Source organism: Neophocaena asiaeorientalis, unplaced genomic scaffold (genome assembly GCF_003031525.2).
Source record: "Neophocaena asiaeorientalis asiaeorientalis breed wild unplaced genomic scaffold, Neophocaena_asiaeorientalis_V1.1 scaffold879, whole genome shotgun sequence".
NCBI classification, from domain to species: domain Eukaryota; kingdom Metazoa; phylum Chordata; class Mammalia; order Artiodactyla; family Phocoenidae; genus Neophocaena; species Neophocaena asiaeorientalis.
The window spans coordinates 880,773-903,164 of NW_020175527.1; the positions used below are offsets into that span (position 1 = coordinate 880,773).

The 22,392-nt window shown below is 35.6% G+C and overlaps 1 protein-coding gene across 1 annotated transcript in view; it reads right to left on the bottom strand.

Moving 5' to 3' along the window:
• Window positions 1-20,957, bottom strand: part of LOC112415810 (S phase cyclin A-associated protein in the endoplasmic reticulum-like) — a gene marked incomplete at its 5' end in the record, with an annotated part of 224,280 nt that extends 203,323 nt beyond the window's left edge. The window contains 2 exons of the mRNA XM_024768976.1: window positions 11,621-11,747; window positions 20,892-20,957. Coding sequence (XP_024624744.1) covers window positions 11,621-11,747; window positions 20,892-20,957 — 193 coding nt within the window. The remainder of the gene's footprint in view (window positions 1-11,620; window positions 11,748-20,891) is intronic.
• Window positions 20,958-22,392: the final 1,435 nt, after the last annotated feature.

Consider the following 22,392-nt stretch of genomic DNA (forward strand, 5'->3'; position numbering starts at 1 on the left):
CTCAAATCAATAACTTAACTTTACACTTTAAGGAAGTAGAAGAAGACCAAACTAAGCTCAAAGCTAACCCAAAACTAAAAGAAATAAAGATTAGAGTGGTGATGAACAAAATAGAGAACAGAAAAGCAAAAGAGAAAAATCAATGAAATCAAAGTTGGTTCTTTGAAAAGATCAAAAACATTGACAAACCTTTAGCTAGACTAAAGAAAAAAGAGAAGATTCAAATGACTAAAATCAGAAATGAAAGTGGGGACGTTACTATTGACCTTACAGAAATAAAAAGGATTATGACAGCATACTATGATCAATTATATGCCAGCAAGTTAGATAACCTAGATGAAATGGACAAATTCCTAGAAACATGCAAACTACTAAAACTGAGTTAAGAAGGAATAGAAAACTGGAATATATTTGTTAACAAGCAGAGACTGAATCAGTAATAAAAAACCTCTCAACGAAGAAAAGCCCCGAACCAGATGGTTTCACTGGTCAATTCTACCAAACATTTAAAGAATTAATACCAATCCTTCTCAAATTATTCCAAAACACAGAAGTAGAGAGAACACTTCTTATCTCATTCTATGAGGCCTGTATCATCCTGATAATACAGCTAGACAAAGATATCAGAAGAAATTCTAGACTAGTACCCCCTATGAGTATAGATGCAAAAGTTCTCAACAATTACAATTATCAGCATGTAATGAAAAATTAACAGGTTAAAAAGGAAACAAGACATCACAAGAAAGAACGTGTAAAAACACACACTGAAAGATGTGAGATATTAAGGTTATTAGACATCGATTGTAAAATGTTTTCTGTGTATAAATAAAAAATAAGCTTGAAAATATCTGCAAAGAACATGCAATTATAAAAAAAGGTCATAGCAGGTGTGAAAAAGAGCAAACAGGCTTTCTAGACATAGAAAATTAAATACTGTGGTTAAAATTAAGAATCTCATGGATAGTTTTAAGAGTGTATCAGAGACAACTGGGGAGAGAATAAATTAAAACAGAGAAGCTAGAAGAAACTCACATATCTACAAAACTTTGATTTACGACAGATGAGGCACCAAAAAACAGTAGGGGAAACTAGTCTTTTCAATAAATGGTGCTCAAAAAATTAAGCACCCAGATGGAAAAAAAAATGAAATTAAACCTTACAATAAGCAGAAAAATTAATTCCAGGCAGATAATAAACTAAAAGTAAAGGCAAAACTATAAAACTTCAAGAATAAAATATAGAAAAAGACTTCTTGACTCAGGAATGGGACAATAGTTTATAAAGAGGAAAAATTATTAACCATAGAATACTGATAACTCTTTGCACACTAAAATTAAGAAATACTATATGATACCACTTATATGTGGAATCTAGAAAATACAACAAGCTAGTGAATAAAACAAAAAAGAAACAGACTCACAGATATAGAGAACAAACCAGTGGTTACCGGTGGGGAGAAGTATGGGGGGACACTACCATATTGTGGTAGTAGATTAAGAGGTACATGCTATTATGTATAAAATAAGCTACAAGTATATATTGTACAACACAGGGAATATAGCCAATATTTTATAATAACTATAAATTGAGTATAACCTTTAAAAATTATGAATCACTATATTGTACACTTGTAACTTATATAATATTGTATATAAACTATACTTCAGTTTTAAAAAAAAGAACTGTTCATCAAAAGAACCAAAAGAGAGTAAAAAGACAGCTGAGTAATAGAAATAGGTATCTTTAATACACTTCAACAACCTAGAACTGGTATTCAGAACGTAGAAAGAATTCCTACAAATCAGCAGAAAAGTGAGCAAAAGATTTGAACAGGCATGTCACAAGAGAAGAATTCAAATGGCCAAGCAATATGAATAGGTGTCCAAACCTACCTGCCAATAGAGATGCACATTAAACTACAGCAAGCTACTAGTACATACCCACAAGATTGGCAAAAATTAAAAAGTCTGATAACATCAAGTGTTAGAAAAGGAGAAAGAAACAGGACTTTTATACTCTGCTATCAGTAGAGTGGCTTGGTACAACTTATTTGGAAAACAATACAGCATTATCAAGAAAAGTTAAATGTACACATACCCTATAACCCAGGAATTCCACTCCCTAGGGAAATTCTTGCACATGAGTACAAGAATACATGTTTAGAAGCACATTTTTTATAAAAACAACCCAAATTTCCATCAATGGTGAAATGGATAAGTGCTACTGTGGCAAATTTATATAATGACACAGTACATACAGCAATGGAAAAAACCCTCTACACAACATAAATTCTTAAATACATAAACTTGATAGAAGCCAAGACACAAAAGTACAGAGAGTAGCATTCCATTTATATAAAGTTCAAAACTAGACATGTTTAAACTAACATATATTATTTAGGAATGGATCCTTAGGGAATAAAACCATACAGAAAAATTTTAAAAAGTGGTTTCCAAAAAGTCAAAGTAATAATTTATCCAAATATTAAGAGAAATGCATGATTGGCAAAATAAATGTAGGTAGGTTGCAGGGTTCGAGATGCTGGCAATGTTCTATTTCTCAACAAGTAGTTACTGGGGTTTCTTGCTGTTATAATTATTCATTTTTCTGTGCAAGTGTGTTTTACATAAATTTCTGTGTGTTGTATTACATAAGAGGTTGTTTTATTTAAGACGAGGTTTTTAAAAAAGAATTTAAAAAGAGTTTACAAAGAGTTAATGTGCCTAATCAGAAAATATCACAAGTTGTGTAAAAAAACGTTACTATAAGCTAGCAGTACAAATATTCATCACTGAGTTTTTATAACAAATTTATTTGCTTTTAAAAGAGCAGTCTTCAAAAAGAAGCCACGATAAGTGATCTCACACGAGATGACTAAAATAGTGTGTTTTTATAAAGGCAAGCCTCAGCATCTGGAAAATAATATAAACTATTTTGTAATCATGATTATCTAATTTTTTTTTTTTTTTTTTTTTTTTTTTACTGAGACATAGTTTACATAAAATGCACAGATTTAAGTATTTGGTTTGATGACTTTTGGCAATTGGGCACACCTATATAACCACATCTAAAACAAAATACACAAACACTTCCTCCTTTCTTTTCCTTCACTGTTTCTTTTAAAAAAATACAAACCATATACATATTAAATTTCTGTATGATTCTTAAAATAACAATTAATTCCATTTTCCTTATATTAATTGTCTAACGCAAGCTAGTTGAAGAAGGTATCAGAAACATTTTCATTTTACTTTGGGCCATACGATACACTTGTCACCTTCTGACAAAATATGGGTGTCATACAAGCTATACTGTTACTTGTCAGCTGCTACGAGGAAACAACTACATAAATTGAGAACACAGTGAGGGGATCAAAATAAGACGATCTTACAACTGAATGTTTTCCAGTTCCTCTCAAACTGAAGAGTTCCAGCTGAAAATAAGAGAAGTAAAACCTAGTGCAGCCATGAGGTTTGGAGGATAGACAGTGTCTACCAGGACCTGGACACAATTTTCTGAACACAATTAGGTTGAAAAAGCTCTTAGGGATTACTGGTTTATCTTCTCTAGGCATGTGTAAAATAGCCACAAAAAGCAGAAAAAAGGGGAGTGGGGTGAGGAAGGGTTTCTACCTTTCTACCTTCCACAGTTTTTTGTTGGTGGAATTTTGCAAGATAAATTTCAAAAACACCATGGGGTTTGCTATAGGTATGACAAAGTCAATTGTGATTTGACATCTCAATTCAGTTAAATTATGAATGCTGTCAGCTACGTGGTTTACTTATTCAGGTTCAAGAGATTCACAGCTGAATCCCTATTTAAATTTGGCAGGATTCTAAAAAAGTCAGGAAAGGCAACTGGACAAAATCCACGTCCAATCCATTTGCTTGAAGTGTTTACTTATAGTAACAGCATACAAATGTCTCATGTTACTGATAAACCACAGAAAGCTTGTGGGATGCTGTTACTATCCAAACTTAAATGTAATGTTCATTATGGCAGAGTAATGAGAAAGTCAATAAAAATACAAATCACATTTACTTAGAACAAATTTAATACAATGGCAAGTATGATGAAAGTGCCTTTGCATATATGAGAATGTTTTAGAAACTCTTATTTGAAGTAATTAAACATTTCTGCAACAGAAGTGTCTTTGGAGCAATTTATTTTAACTTGAACTTTAATTATATTGTGAAACATAAACATACATTAAGACAGAAAAAAAAGAAAACATTTAGTACAATTTTAAAGAATAATTATAATTTGAACATAACATCACCATCTGGTCAAGAAAAAAGAAGACTAGAAGCACTCAAGAAGCCACTTAGATAAATCTTCCTGATCATGCCATTCACCCTCCTCTTTGGATAATCATTATCCTGATTTTGACGAGAAATATTTTCCGTATCTTCTTTATAGTTTTACCACCTATGTGTACAGTCTAAAAGAATAATGTTACCTTTGTCTATCCTTAAAGTTTATGTAACTGGAAATGTAACAGTATATAAATACATTTTGGCGACTTGTGACTACACATTGTGAGATACACCCATGTTGTTACCCATAACTGTAGTTCATTCATTTTTTTTAAACATCCTTATTGGAGCATAATTGCTTTACAGTGGTGTGTTAGTTTCTGCTTTATAACAAAGTGAATCAGCTATACATATGCATATATCCCCATATCTCCTCCCTCTTGTGTCTCCCCATTCATTTTTACTGTTGAACAATATTCCATTACATGAACATACCATAATTAATATATTTAGCTGTTGATGGATACTTGGGTTATCTTCCATATTTGGTAATTATAAACAATGCTTCTATTGAACATTTGTGTACGTGTCTCCTGGTGCATATATGCATTAATTTCTCTAGGGTATAAACCTAGAAGTAAAATATGATATGCATGCCTTCAACTTTAATTGATCCTGGGCATACATCAGAGAAAACCATAATTCAAAAAGATATGTACACCCCAAGGTTCACTGCAGCACTACTTACAATAGCCAGGACATGGAAGCAACTTAAATGTCCATCAACGGATGAATGGATAAAGAAGATGTGGTACATATATACGATGGAATATTACTCAGCCATAAAAAGAACAAAATAATGCCATTTTCAGCAACATGGATGGACCTAGAGATTGTCATACTGAGTGAAGTAAGTCAGACAGAGACAAATATCATATGATATCGCTTACATGTGGAGTCTAAAAAAATGGTACAAATAAACTTATCTACAAAACAGAAACAGAGTCACAGATATAAAAAACAAACTTATGGTTACCAAAGGGGAAAGTGGATAAATTGGGAGATTGGGATTGACATATACACACTACTATATATATTGATAAAACAGATAACTAATAAGAACCTACTGTATAGCACAGGGAAACTACTCAATACTATAATGAACTATATGGGAAAAGACTCTAAAAAAGAGTAGATATATGCATATGTATAACTGATTCACTTTGCTGTACAGCAGAAACTAACACAACATTGTAAGTCAACTATACTCCAATAAAAATTAATTAAAAAAAATAAACTTGTAGTACCAACTTATATTATCACAAACAGTGTATGAGCATTCCCATTGCTCTAGATCTTTGCTGATACTTGGTATTTTCAGTGTTTAATTTTTGCCATTGTGATAGGTGAATCACAGTACCACACTGCATTTTTTATTTGGATTTTCCTGATTAATAAAGAGATTGACTATCTTTGCATCTATTTATTGGCTAATTAAGTTTCTCCTTTTGGTTTTGTTTTGTTTTGGTTTTTTTCCGCCGCACTGTGCGGCATGTGGGATCTTAGTTCCCCGACCAGGGATCAAACCTGTGTCCCCTGCATTGGGAGTAAGTTCCTCCTTTTGGAATGCCTATTCTCTTGATCATTTTCCTACTGGGTTGTTGGTAGGTTTTTTCTTTTTCCCTCATTAATTTGTAGGAATTCCTTATATACTCTGGATACCCTTCTTCATGGGTTGTACATATAAAGATCTTCTCCCATTCTGTTCTCTTGTCTTTCTACTCTTTTTTCTGGTGTCTTTTGATGAATAGAAGTTCCTATTTTAATGCAAATTTATCAACACTTCCCTTTATGGTTAATGTCTTTTTTTGTCCAGGCAAAACCGCAAAGTCAAGAAGATATTCTTCTCTTATTTCCGAAAGGCTTTTTTTTCTTTTTACATTTAGGTCAATCTGGAATTAATTTTTTGTTTATGATGTGAGGTAAGATCAAGTTTCATTTTTTAAAAATAAGGATATTTAATCATTATAGCATAATTCACAAAATAGACCATACTTTCCCCTAATGCTTTACAGTGCCTCCTTTTTCCATACATACATAAACAAGCATACACATTTGAATAGGACTATTTATGTTTTTAATTGTGTTCCATTTTTCTTTTTCCCCATCTTTGCTCCAACAACACACTTTCTTAATTACTGCAGCTTTAAGCAAGAGATAGGAATAATCTAATCCATGAACATGATAGATTTATTCCTATATAATATTTTGATGATATCATAAATACAATTGATTTTTTTATACTCTCCTTGTATCTAGTGGCCTTGTTAAACTTATTTATTAGCTTATGATGTTAGCTATGTGTTTTTTTTTTTTGGAGATACGATTTGTCAGATTAAGGAAATTCCATTCTATTCCTGGTTTACCATCATGAATTGTTTGGCTGCTGAATTTACCAAATGTTTTTACTGCATCTTTCGAGATGATCATTTTTTATTCTTTTTTCTTCTATTAATATAAGCTATGATTGATTTTCCAACATTAAACCGAACTTGAATATCCTGAATAAATCCAACTTTGTTGTTATATATTATTCTTTTAATACACTGCATGATTCGGTTTGCCAAAATTTTGTTTAGGAAATCTGAATCCAAGTTCATGAATGAGATCGGCTTGTAATATGATTTTCTCCAATTTCACTATGATGTCTGTAGGTGTGTATTTCTTTTTATTTATCTGGCTTGAGCTTCATTTGGCTTCATGAATCTGTGGGTTGATTTAGAACTTTTAGAAAGTTCTAAATGATGATGACTTCAAATAATGTTTCTACTCCTCTACTCTCCTTCTGAATAACTATACATACATTAGGCATTTTCACTATATATTATATGCCTCTTACACTCTTCTCTGTGTTTTCCATGTCATCTTCTCTCCATGTTTCAGTCTACATTCTTTCTTATGACCTACCTTACAGTATACTAATTCCCTGTCCAGCTGGTTTATTCTGCTGTTATCTCACCTACAGTTTTCTTGATTTTAATTACTAAAATATTCAGTTCCAAAACTTCTATTTTCTTTCAAATGTGCTGTACCTTTAAAAAATAATTAATACTTATATCATTGAACATAATAAGCATAGTTCTAGAGCCCCTACTGGCCTGTTTCTATTGATTTTTATCCATGTTGTCTGGCCTTTTATACGCCTAATTATCTTTCTATGTCAGACAGTATATTTGAAAATTATTTTGTGGAAGTAATTTGAGACTTAGGTTGATTATTATCTTCCTCCAGAGTAGACTATCCATTTGCTTTTGTTAGGTACCTGGGGGTATTAGCAATTCAAGATCACTTTACTGCTTTTTCCAATGATGGGATTTTCCCAGCTACCCAGATGATTTGCCGTTTATCTGCTGTCTGTGCAACGACTGGCATACTTCCTGTTTACAGTTCAGTCCTTTAAGGTCCCAACCCAAAACATGGGTTTTTGGCCACTGTCCTATGACTTACAGTCCTAGACTCCAACAATTTTTCCCCACCAGTTCTGCAATAATATCAAAAGTACTACTCAGCTTCTCATCCGCCCCTTTTGGATCACCAATTGTATCCAGCCCCAAAATGCCTGCCATGTTCCCAGATCTTGGACCAGTAATTCTTCACTACTTTATTAGCAATTCAGTTCCAGTTTGTATTTTGTCTAGCTTTATTCATTGTCATCAGTGAGAGGACTATTCTGAGTTACCTCCTCTGTCATTGCTGTTAGGTCTATAACTAAATATTTTCAAGCTTATCTTTTGTTTCCTTAACATGTAAAAGAACAGTTTTATGATCTGTGACTGGTATTTACAAAGCCTTGCAGTTCCAGTTTCTGCTTGCTCTTACTCATAATGACTTATCCACTTTTGTGCTTGTTTTTTGACTGCAACTACTCGTTCTTATAAAATTACTTGACAGAAATTACCTGAGGCCTAGGATAAAGGTGTCTTCTTCCAATTAGGACTCGCATTTCCTTCTGCCAGGTTTCTAGGGGATGCTACTAACCAATCTGGGACTATTTTAAACTCAATTCACCATTTGATATAATACAGGTAATGTGAACTTGGACTGCAAATCTACTCCAGGGCTGGATTATGGTTATAACTTCTGCACTATACCGAGACACTTTCTTTGCAGTCTCTGAGGTCAGGTGAGAGGGTTCACCATTATGTCGGGGAGCAGGCTATGGTGGTTTTGGTGAAGGGAAAATATCCTATTAGACTTCATACCTTAGGTAGCCCTTAGGCTTTTACTTTTGTCTCCCTACCCCATGAGGCCTGCAAAATCGTAATTCACATTTGCCAGCCTGGCAAATACTCTTGGGGCATTCAGTTATAAGCACAACTGTCTAAACTCTTGCTTTTTCTTTGGCCTGATAACTCTTTATTTCTCCTTAGCTCTTTGATGCTTTTAAGAAAATTACTTTTAAATTTTTTCCAGAATTTTTAGATGTTTTTGATGGTAGAGTTGGTGCAAGTCCCCTAGATCACCATATTCCTTACAGAAGTGGCTGCGGCTTGTTAAAAAGCATAATACATGCAAGAAAGCTTACAAACGTTTTATTTCTGAACAGAATCAGAGAACCCAAAAAGCCAGAAGGGACGTGAGACACACAGTAAGTATTCCAAAACCCAGGTCTCCTCAGTTTCCAAATCTCTTTTGTGACAAGAGCATTTTTGTGCATCACACATTTAACCTGTTAGCCCTAAAAACATTTCTCAGAACTTCAGAAAAATTACCTAAGGAAACTGTGTCAAAGCAGTAACAGAAGGAATCAGTGTGTTGAGGTCTAAATTAGAGGACAAAGACCTCAAGATTAATCTCTCACCATTCCTCAGTGAGTGCTTGCCCAAGTTCTACCAGTCCCCCACCCCCACCCCCATCACTTCTAGTCTGTCTTCAAATCCTTCGCTGGGTACTTGGCTTTGGTGTTAATGATTTTGTTACTCCAGGCAGTTTTCCAAACAAAAAGGAATGGTTATTTATAATTCCTAGACTGAAATCATAAATACCATCAGCTGAATTACACTGAAATGTCCGTATAACTCTATGAACAGAAGTTCACATAAAGTTAGTCTGTCTTGGCTAGGTAAAAAGGATTTTAGTTATAAAAGTTGCAAAAGGATCTTATTGTAGGTAAGTTTAGACTCTTAGGTGGTCCTGCAGTGTATACTCTGAGGACAGCTTTGCAGCAACGTTCCTGACACAGATCATTTAGGCTGGGAGCCAGACAACATTTTTCTCCCTCAAATTATAAGGGATCAGTGGTATTCCAGTAAATTGCCCCTTTGTGAATGAAATAACTTTACTTAGATTTTCATACTGAAATACCATACTGAATACCTTTCTTATACAGATCATTTTACTTTTTCCTCAAAAATTTTGTGATTACTTCAGTCTGAAACAGTATTCATGAGATATGGTATACATGGTGGTATCTTCAAGCAAATGCCTTTTAGTTCAAAGTATAAGTACCCTTTATAAAAAAAAATCAGTACCTGCTAATTTTAAAATAATTAGAGATTTTTCCAAGGTATATAAAACCTCCAAACACTCCATCTAGTACATGTTGGACAACTAACAGCTTTTGAACTCTCTCATACTCTGAAAGGGACATGTTATACAAAAGAACTGACTCTATGTGGCTCTGCCATGATATCACAGTGAATATGCTGCTCTCAGTTCCTATAGAGGATTGTATTTTCTGATGCCAAAATGCACCTGAGCACTATCTTGTAAAGCTGATCATTCATATGACTGAAAACCTGGTAATTCCACCCATGAAGCATATCCCCTAGAGTAGAGCACTGATTCTCAAAGTATAGCCCCTGGACCAGCAGCATCAGTGTCACTTGGGAACATATTAGAAATACAAATTCTTGGGACCCACTCCAGACCCACTGAATCAGAAATCCAAGGTGTTTTAACAAGTCCTCTAGGTGATCCTGATGCAGACTAAAGTCTGAGGCTCCCTGCTTTAGAGAAATTCTTGTTCACTTGCTCTGATACACGAATTGTTTGAGCAGAATTGCCCCTTCTCTCTCTACCTCTCCCCCCGCCACACACACACATCCAATCCCAAAAATGAACATCTACTGTCAGGAGAACAATATAAAAAAATGTACTACTAACACAATGTAGTACTCACTATACAACAGACAAAATAAATGAAAAACAGCTACATTTACAAGCTTAAATAAAACAGACCCATAATTTTGATTGAAAAAAATCACGTTAAGTCTGCAGTGTGATATTTTATAAAGGTTAAACACAAATAAAACTAAATAATATATTATTTAAATATATATTTATGTGATAAAGCAATAACACTATTTTTAAAAAACAAAGAAAGGATACCCCTTTAATTCTGTACAGTATTTCCCTCAGAGGGAGCAGAGGCAAGGGGATAGGGTGAGGAAGGAACACAGTGGGAACCATAAATGTACTGGGATCAAGCTAGTTCTTAGGTTGGTCATGAGATTGCAGCTGTTCACTTATTTATGTAATTTTTATCACTACATTCTTTTGTATATATAAAATATTATATAATACATTTTAAACCCAGAAAACAAAAAAATGCAGCTAATAAACAAAGATAGTCATTACCTTAAGTAGAAAAATTAGAAACCACCTAAGTGATATAAATTGTGTAAATTGTGATATGTTCATTCAGTAAAAAAGAATTTTAAAATATATGAGAAATAATTTATGATAAAATGAGTTAGATAAAATAATGTAAAAAATGTACAGTAAAAGGATTAGAAAAAATACAATAAAATGTCAATAGTGGGTATTACAGGGAGTTTTGTTTCTTCTTTGTACATTTAAATTTTTCTATAGTGAACAATAAATACTTTAAAAATCATTAAGGATTTTTAAAACTGTCACTGAAACATTTACTAACTCTAAGTCATTAAAGAAAACTACCAAATCTTCCATTGGAAACAGGAAGGAAGTTGGTATTTTGTGAAAATCTGTGATATATGAGCTTTATAATTCAAAGTTTTATATTTTCTGCCATAAAACTGTGTATCTTTATTACTCTGATTTCATTTAAAATAATTTCATGTTGTTTGTGTGGGAGGAAATATGACTGAGAAAACCATGACCTAAAGAATATATTTTTGCCATAGAGGACTTCAATTAAAACAACTAAAAACAACTTCGATATCCTTAAGAACAAAAAGAAAAAATATCCACCAATGGTTGACCAGCTTTTGGAAACACCGAAGAAACACATATACTGAGAGTCTGCCTTATAGCCCCAGGGCCCATCATAATAAGAAAGAAATATAGAGATTAAGGCCAGAGGCCAGAGATTAGTTACATACCTCTTTTTCCAATATTCTAGCGACCTCACCAAGGGTACGATCTAAAGCAGAAACCTTATTGTTTGCCCATGAGCCACTGTCTTGTACTTGTAGTTGTTTTAGAAGATCTTTGGCTAATCGCTGAAGCCTTGGATACAAAATGAAAGAGAAGAATGACATGAATGTATTAGACTATAATATTTCATTTTCCTAAATATTTTTAAACAAAAGTTACTTTCATTATTGTATTAGAAACTGCTTCATAGAGCACCTAAGGCTGGTGTTATCCTATGTTCACAAACACCAATCTAGTCCTTGTGACACAAAATAGATCTAGAGGACAGTACTGTCCATTCACAGGATTACCTGGAGCAATTGCTGCCATCAGTTTCCACGTGACCCTTAAACTAGAACAGAATTGGAGATGGGGAAAGGTGAGAGTATGATGGCAGAGAAAATGAGTATAAGACCCTGAGCAGGTTTTCATATTTTGATTTAAGTCTTCAAGGTAGCCTTGGATACCATGTTATAAGCACTGTAAACTCTCAGAGTATCAAACTCTCCATTTTCCAATTTACAGGCAATTTGGGGATTTCCTGCCACTGCTGATGTCATTTCGACAATAGAGCAATTATCTCCTTTTCACCAAGAATAACACATATTTCCTAGATCATAAGATTCTTTAGTAAGGGGAACATATGTAATATTTCTTTGAAGCCCTTACTTCTTCTGTTTCACATACTTACTCTTTGATCAATCTTCCTCTCCTTTCAACTTACTTGCTTGAGTATCCTACCAACAGATACTCACCAGTCACTTTCCCAGATCTCTCCACTTTCCCCTATGCATCATCTCCCTGTTGCCTTACTTCCATTTTTATCTATGATTGATTCCATAGGCCATCATTATAATCACTTTCTTGTAAACGTGTGCTACATTCCCTTTCTGTTGTTCTGTTACTTCTACAGCTAACCCCCAGCCATGGTAACAATCACTAATGTTTGTTTAGTGGGCCAGGCATCCCTCTCAGTGCCTTGCATACATTAATTTATTTAGCTGGATTAGTGAACATCCGCCTGCCTTTTCCATTTCTGATACTGAGAAATAGTCATACCATGCAAAAGACTGGTATGACTACAGATTCAGAATCTTACTAATATACGTTTGTCTAGTCTGCTCACTCTCCTACAAAGACTTGCTTCATATATTGCTCAATATCCTCACAACTCCACCCATTCCTTTCTCCCCATTGCTTTCACATAAGAAGATCTTACATTTTTTAGAGAAAATAGAAGCTACTGGAACCAGAAAATCTTCTTTCTGCCACAAAATCTACAAGGATATCAGCACTTCACCCATACTCTCCCTTATTTCTCCTATTACAATCAAGGAAGACTGATTCCTCCCATGTAGGGCTGGTCTTGCCACACAGGCTCTGTATGCATGAGGTCTTCCTGGATCTAAATCCCGCTCTTCCTGCTTCAGTGTCTTTGCAAATGCTATTCATTCATTCCTTTGAAATGCTTCCCCCACCTCCACATTATCTAGAAAATTCCTACTTATCCCTAAGTTTTTAGGCCAAACATTGCTTCCTCTGATTTGACTATTCCTTCAAATCACTTATTACAAGTCTCTCCCATGCAGAAATTTACAACAGAACTTTTGGTAATGATGGGAATGTTCCATATCTGTACTGTCCAACATGGTGGCTGCTAGCCAAATGTACCTATTGTGCACTTGAAATATAGTTAGTGTGACTGAGGAACTAAATTTTAAGTTTTATTTAATTTTAGTAATTTAGAAAGCCGTATGTGGCTAGAAGCTATCATACTGGACAGTGCAGAAGCACAGTATTAACTTCATGAGACAGGGTTCTTTTCTTTTTTTATTATTAATTTATTTGTGGCTGCATTGGGTCTTCGTTGCTGCACACGGGCTTTCTCTAGTTGCAGCGAGCGGGGGCTACTCTTTGTTGTGGTGCGCGGGCTTCTCATCATGGGGGATTCTCTTTGTTGTGCAGCACAGGCTCTAGGCGCAAGGGCTTCAGTAGTTGTGACTCGTGGGCTCTAGAGCACAGGCTCAGTAGTTGTGGTGCACAGGCTTAGTTGCTCCGTGGCATGTGGGATCTTCCTGGACCAGGAATCGAACCTGTGTCCCCTGCATTGGCATGTGGATTCTTAACCACTGAGCCACTATCCCGAGACAGGGTTCTTGTCGACCCATTCACCATCTTATCCGTAGCACCTCTAGATAAGTACCCTCAATAGATATTTAATGATGAATGGTCTAAGAAGAAATTTCTTCTTTACATTAATATTAATAGTATCCATAACCTCATATGTTACAAAATGCTTTCATGTACATGATCATTTTTAGTCCTCTGAAAAACACTGTCCATCCCTGTTTGAAAAATGAAGACGCCAAGGCTCAGGCAAATTAGGTGACTTTCCCAAGGCTTCACGACTGGTAAATGTATTATTGGGACTAGAAACCTAGGCCTTTAATCTTCAAATTTCATGCTTTGTCTCCACACCATATTAGTCAATTCAAATAAGGAAATTTCATTCACAAATGAATAAGATCTTAGAATATAATTTCATCTAGAAATGTATTTATGTAAAAAAATTGAACTCCTCAAAGAATACAACAGTAATTGCAGCTCAAAAAGGCCCTGATGAACTCCAGTTTAAACCTAAGCTATCCATATGAAGTTTACTTTGATAAGTCAAGGAATAAATACAAACTCTAAAATCAGAAATACCTATGCTTAAACTCTGGCTCCAGAACATACCACATATGTAAACCCTGGGGAGGTTATTTATCTACTTTCAATCTCAGTTTCTTCAACTTGAAAGTGGAGATTTTATATATATATATATATATATTTTTTTTTTCTTTCAGAGCTTCTGAAGATTAGAGATAATTAATGTAATGTACCTAACACCATTCACTAAAGTAGACATGCAATAAATGACCAACTCTTGTTACTATTCATTGACAGAAAGTCTCAACCTAACAAAAGGAAAAAGGGAATATAAAAAATACAAAAATAGAGTAAGAGCAACATACTTCTTTTCTTCCTAATCGAATATGGGCTAGAGTCCCATCCGATTAAAGTTACTGACCTTATCATGTGGATGAATATTGGCAGCGAACTTCATTGTGTGACAGATAAGTAGCCACTTCAGCTTTTGGCTGAATAAAGCCTGCACACCATGTAACTGAATATCCAGCCATAGCAATGGATGCATATGAATCTAGCACTATTCTTACCAAGAATGCTCACATTCCACTGAAAACCAGGGGTATTTAGGGAGGCACAAGGGCCATTTTAATTCACAGAATACAAGAGGCTTGTATTTCACCCTGAGGTAAATCAAATCTGGGATTCATATGAACCTATCTTTCAAGGAAGAATGCCAAATCAAGGGGATGCTTAGGTAACATGAGCTAAACCTGTTTTATTCCCTGCCTCCAAAGAAGTACCACAAATAATACAGCCCCTCTCAAGAAAAACATTAGATTTTGATTCATACTATAAATAATGATAGAATGTCACAGGACTCAAGCCCTGAAAGCTGTATTTTCCCTACAGGGCAAGAATAGGAGCTGTTTAGAGGGTGCAGATTTATTAATACAGAAATTGCTATTTGAGTTACTTCTGGCATGTTAATTTTTTCTAGCATGAAAAGAAAAAGTGAAGGATTCATAACTCCTAGCCTAGAACATGAGAAGTATCTGTCAGGTAAATGGCTTTATGGAGAATTTTTTAAGGTCATATACTTTCTTCTCAAAACTTGAACAAATTCTAACAACTCTAAGTTCAACCTGTCACTGGCAAATGTGAAATGTAAGGATCCCTAACTTTTATCACAATTTTGGGAGGTTCATTAGGATCATTGGGAAGATTTATAAAAGTGTAAGAAAGGGGAATGGGCCCACGTTAGGAACTAACGTTCTTCGGTGTGATGGACAGGAAGACATAAACATATTAACTTCTTTTTTCTTTCACCTCCTCTATTTGAAAGGTACATAGTCTAAATTTAAGGCTACTGGTTCCCCTTCCATTTGTAAATAATATGATTAAGCCTGTATTTCTAACTGTAACAGCCTAAGAAATCCCCATATTAAGATGAAAAAATCAGTGTGCATATATTGCCTCCTACATTGATCATCATTCATTGTTGCCAGCCAGCATCCTTTCCTGTGGAAAAAGAACCCATCTATCCCTTTCAGGGAACTACCTCACCTTCATATTTACATGGGTATACTAGATGTGCTCAATGCTATCAGGGTGTTGCTGCTCCCAGGCCCTCATTCTTAGTGGAAAGATCTAGAAAATGTGTGTATATTATTATATAAATGAATATAAAAAATACATATAACTGGGCGCAGTGGTTGAGAGTCCCCCTGCCGATGCAGGGGACACGGGTTCATGCCCCGGTCCGGAAGGATCCCACATGCTGCACAGCGGCTGGGCCCGTGAGCCATGGCCGCTGAGCCTGCATGTCCGGAGCCTGTGCTCCGCAACGGGAGAGGCCACAACAGTGAGAGGCCGGCGTATGGCAAAAAAAAAAACCAAAAAACAAAAAAAACACATAGAACTATATATATAATTATATATACACAGAGTTGACGCTTGAGCAACAGGGCTTTGAACTGTGCAGGTCCATCTATACGCAGATTTTTTTCACTATGTATGTCCTACAGGATTCAGGGTTGGTTGAATCCGTGAACACAGAACTTTGGAGGGGAAGGCCAACCGTAAAAGTTACAGGCAGATTTCTGACTGCTCGGAGGGCCAGCGCCCCAGCCCCCACCCTCACTGTTCAAGGGTCACGTGTGTGTGTGTGTGTGTGTGTGTGTGTGTGTATATCCCTACACTTTACATCTATATTTATTTCTACTTATATATATAATGGAAAATAGGAGTTAAAACCGATACCTACAATTCCAATTCACCACCATAGGATTTTCTGTTCTCCCTGGGTCTATTTTTAACTCTCTTCTCTCATCCTTAATATATTTACTTATGTGAACAATCCACCTAACGTATCATGCATCTTTCTTTATGCATACTGTTATCTTCCTGCTTGGCCTCCAACTCCCTACTCTGGGCTCTTCTGCCATCCTCAGCTTGCTTGGGTTTCACACCCTTTGCAAGACTCCCCTGACAGACTGTGCCAGGATGACATTCCATGGATTACGCTCCTCATCTGGCTCTGATTCCCCACACCAGGCCATGGTGTCCTACCCGACATGGAAGCTCCCTGCGCTCTGCTTGGGCTCTGAACCTCCATACCTGGCGCCCCTCCTTAGCCTACTCTGACACCCACCATTGTGCCACTGCTGCCTCCAGCCATCCAGTCAGTGCAGAGAGAGCTTGGTGCTCTCTCCTCTAGTGGCTTTAGGACTGAATTTTTCTGGAAAGGGAGGGGAAACTGGAGGAAGAGTCATTTTCATTTATTAGCTAGAAAAATTTTATAAGGAGACATTTCTTTTCATCTGCTATTTGGTTACCAATTTCAATCAGTTACAATAATTATCCTTTTTGATGCTCAAATTGTCCTATTTTTGTCTATTAGTAAACTTTTCAAGTCAGCGCCTGAGTCTTTTGATAAAACACTAGCAGTCTTTGAGAGATTCCTTGCCATCTAGTATGACAGAGCATTCAGATCTAGCATTAGACATTTTTCCAAGAAGTTCTTGCTCCCTTTAGTGAGATATGCTCACTGCTACTGCATTGGTCATTGTTTCTAGGCCCCTTCAATCGACACAGCTAGGAAATAAGTGAATGTGTGTACACACACATACATAATACATGTGTATCTATATATGTATATACACAAATACGTATACACACAAATATGCAGAACACTTTTTAAAAGATAAAATATCTCATAAATTCATATATTTCAAATTCAGTCCTACAGGGTTATTACCTGATCTCTAATGTATTACATCTATCTCCTTTCATCCAGACTGAGAATTCAGTTTCTCAGTAATACAGGGGATGAAAGAATGCTAGTCTCCATAATCTTCTTTACTTTATCCTTATTATTATGCACATAGACTCAGAATAACATTATCAATAATACCATCACCAATATAACTGGAGAATGGTTAATTTTTTAGAATATGTTTTCCTCATTCTCCCCAATATTTTTCTTATAGTTATACTATAAAAACAACTGAGATACAGTTATTACATAATATTCTTTTTCTTCTGGCCATCAGTTATTCTTAGTTCTATAAGAAACTATAACTTTACTATTCATCCCTAGTCTTTATGTTGATGTCTAATAATTTTGATTGTCTAAGGTTCATTCTCTCTTAGTATTTAAGATCCTCAAGAAAAGAAAATGTGGGTCAAGGATTTTGTAACTGACAAAACTGATTTTTTTTTTTTTTTTTTTTTTTTACAGTGCGCGGGCCTCTCACTGTTGTGGCCTCTCCCATTGTGGAGCACAGGCTCCGGACGCGCAGGCTCAGCGGCCATGGCTCACGGGCCCAGCCGCTCCGCGGCATGTGGGATCTTCCTGGACCGGGGCACGAACCTGTGTCCCCTGCATCGGCACGCGGACTCTCAACCACTGCGCCACCAGGGAAGCCCAGCAAAACCGATTTTTGAGGGCATAAAATTATTGATAAGAAAGAGTAAGAACTAAGGCAACATTGTTCACATCAGCCCTTCTTGAGAAACCTACTTAAGAATGAGGTTCAGATGCTTCTCTCAAATTGGTTCCCTGAACCTTCCAGTGAAAACCTGTTAGCTATTTCGGGGTTATCCTTTCCTTACATCTGTTATCCCAGTTGCTTCTCTTTGCTTTCTTTCACACTGATGTCATTACCATGCAGGTCTTGTGGCTATTTGTTCCCATCCACTTGCATTTCAGATTTCATGTAGATATCTGGCAATGTAGTGTTTTTTGTAAATGCTTCCATGGGTTTTGGGTTTTCTTTATTAGTTATCTGGTTTCTATATTAAAATCTGAAGATATTGAAAAATTATGCTTCTATTGCTACTGCCATTTTTCTAGACTTATAATTTAAAAGAATATCCTGGTTGCCCTGTGGCAAAGAGACTGTAGTAAACAAGGGCAGAGCAGTGTAGAACTAATTAGGAAGCTGCTACAATAATTCAGATGAGAGACACTGGTAGGTCAGACTACACTAGTTACTATGGAGGTAATGAATAGTTGTCAGATTCTGAATATATTTTACAGATAGAGCCAATAGAATTTTTTGATGGACTGGAAGAGTGTGAGAAAAAGGATGACTCTAAAGATTTTAGATGTCTTAATTTAAGGATGGGCTTGCCATCCTTAAATTAAGGATGAGCAAAAATATGAGGGGTAAGGTATGGGAGCAAATTTCAGGAGTTTAATTTTGCACATGTTCACTTGAGACATCCAAGTGAACAGAGACATTCAAGTGGAAATGCTAAATAGGAAGCTGGATATAGTGTTCTGGAGTTCTGGGGACAGGTCTGTATTGGAGACATAAATTTAAAGTCCATCCAGATACTAGGTGTTTAAAGTCATGAAACTAAATGAGATTACCAAGGGAGTAATTCTCTATTTGAACTCTCAGGACAAAGGCATGTTAATGTCAGTGGTCAAAGAGACAAGAAACAACCAGGCAAAAGATACCGAAAAAGAGCATCTAGTCAAGTAAGAGGAGAATCCAGAGAAAGTTGTATAGTAGATTGTTACATTAAAGGTCCCCCTTGAAGTATATCTTGCCAGCCATGACGTACATAGTCACCTCAGACAGTGACTACGGACTTGGAAAAATGACTTGCCTTGGCCAATGGGACATAAACAAATGTGACACAAGCAGAGGCTTGATAAGGCCTGATATCCTCTATGAACACTGATGCAAAAACCCTCAATGAAACAAGCAAAACAAATTAAACAGCATATTAAAAGGATTATACACTATGACCAAGTGATCTGTCATCCTCAAGGAGGCTGACCAAAGCTTCCTTATATGGCAGTCACAGGGGAGCAAGAAAGCAAAGTTGTGAGCAGAAGCCTCAAGACTTCTGGAGCCAAGGCTCAGGAGTCACATATTGCTTCTGCAGTAGACTGTGGATGAGAACAAGTCAAAAGGCCAGAACAAATTCAAGAGTAAGGAAAATAGAGTCCACTCCTTGATGGAGAGGTGGCAAAGTTATATTGCAAAGGGACATGCCTCCAGGAATGGCTCAACAACTTCTGGCCATCTTTGCAAACACTATACCACATCATATATTAAATTTCCTCAAATTTTGGATCTATTTCTAAACTGTTTTAAAAAATCTATTCCATTAATTTGTATTATTCACATGACAATACAAAACTATTTGGTGGATAAATTAGGAGTTTGGGACTAGCAGATACAAACTACTATATATAAAATATATAAACAACAAGGTCCTACTGTATAGCACAGGGAACTATATTCAATATCTTGTAATAAACTATAATGGAAAAGAATTGGAAAAAATATATATACTGGATCATTTTGTTGTATACCAGAAACTAACACAACATTGTAAATCAACTATAAATTAAAAAAATAAAGTACTACTTCAAGTGCTAGAACTTAATCATATACATAATGAATAAAAGATATCTTAACCGTAAACAAAAAAGTGGACAACCTAAGCTCCGGGTTCACATTGCCTTTCAATAAGACTACACCAGTCTGTACCCCTATCAGTAGTATTATATAAGTACCTTTCTCTCACTGCACCTCTACTGGCAGTCTATTTGAGAGAAGCAAAATGATGATGTTTTTGTTTACTTAGCTATTACACTTAGTAATTACACTTACACCCAATGGCGGAGTCTAAATCCTCATCTGTCAAGTGGCCCTTGCAACGATCTTGAATGAGATCTCCTCAGAGTAAGAACCCGTACAGCCTTGCCAGAACTTGTTTTGTTAGAATAGGGTTTCTTTACCTCAGCACTACTGATGTTTTGGATGCGGTAATACTTTGCTGTGGAGGCCTATCTTGTGCACTGAAGAATGTTTAACAGTATCCCCTGGCTTCTGCATGCTTGATGGCAACTGCACCAGTTTTCCAAGCTGTGATAACTAAAATATTATCACATATCCCTAGGCACAGACAAACATCCTCTCGCAAAACCATCCCCAGTTGGATACCACTGTGTTAGCAGAATAAAATTCTAGGCATCAGATACAAAGTCCATGACCACAGGCATACAATGATGGTTCAGATAAGCTTTTGTTACAGGCAAAGACTGAAAAGACAAAGAACTAAAATGTAGGATAAAATACTCACTTTGCTTTATAGGGTGAGTCTGAGCCAGAATTTTTTGTTTCCAATAAACTCTCGTATTCCTTGGCCCTAAGGAGAAAAGAGTTTTATCATTGTTAGCTATTTTGCTGCTAATTTTTATAACAAAATAAAACTTTGGCTGTTTTTCCTCTCCCAGTACTAGGAACATTACTACACTAATTTTCACACTTAGATTTCTGAGATTGCATCTTTAAAATACTATAAATCTATCAAAAAAGACTTAAAATACATATTTCCTCACAGGATATAAAAGAGATTCATAAAAACACTTCTGAGTTTAGGGACATGGTACAGAATGGTGCTATTTTTCAGAAATGTTAAAATCATGATAATTAAATTTAAAACCATACTAAGTTTCTACAAGGTGGTTGAGGTGCCTCAGGAGGCATATAATGCAAGATTAAATACAGGTAAAGAATAGTCACTTAACTCTAGAAATAATTTTAAAAGGCAGTGGAAATGACTTGACCAGATACTCAAAGATCTGTTTTGTTCTGCTTTTGTTATTTATACTGACTAAATACCAAAAGTCTGCAAAAATCTGAGATAACACTCTTCTGCCATTGTCCAACTAAGCTCCACCTTGCCTGTAACTGTAGGCAACAGCCATCAACAGGTCACCAAACTAAGCAGACATCACTACAGCAATCCATTAACAATGACTTAATTTGTCAATTTCCCTTTTCAGAGGAAAAACAGAAAAATACTAATTTAAATATTAACCATTCACCCAAAGGGTTCTATTTCTAGTCTCAAATATTAGTCCAGTGACCTATGAAAGAATTAGTCACAATGTACACCAATCCATACAGCAATGATAGGTGAAAAAATAAAAACTGTTTCATAAAAAACCTGAAAGATGCAAATTACAACATACCCAATGAGAAAAAAGCAATCTAGCATAGGTTATGCTTGGGAATGAAGAAATAACTAAATTAGAATTAAACATTAAATTATGTATTGTTTCAACCTACGTGTGCTCATTGCTTCAGCCAAAATATTAAGGCATATCAAAATGGGGAAATAACCACATTGTAGTTGCAAGTAATTGTGACCTCATATGAAAGGTGGGGAAAGTAACAATTTTGCAGGATTGAATATGTTCCAAGAGCTGTGCCAAGGAGCTACACATTCATTGTCTCATACAGTCTTACAAACTCAATATATATACTGTCCTCATTTTACAAAAAAGAAATTGAGGCTTAGGAAGATGCCAGTTATATCAAGACATATATTTTATCTGAGCCTTCAAGTGGAACAAACTGAATACATTCTCCCATTCATGCACACCTAACTAGAAAAATACTACCCAAAGGAATCCTAACTTTACCTGGAATGGTAGTTAACCACTTTTTCCTAACTTGAATCTCACCTTGATTCACTTTTAGCAATCAATTAAATAGTTATTTCCAGAGCCCCTACTCTGTATAAACTAGAGTATGGGGGGATAATGAGAGTTATATATATATATCAGGGATGGGAT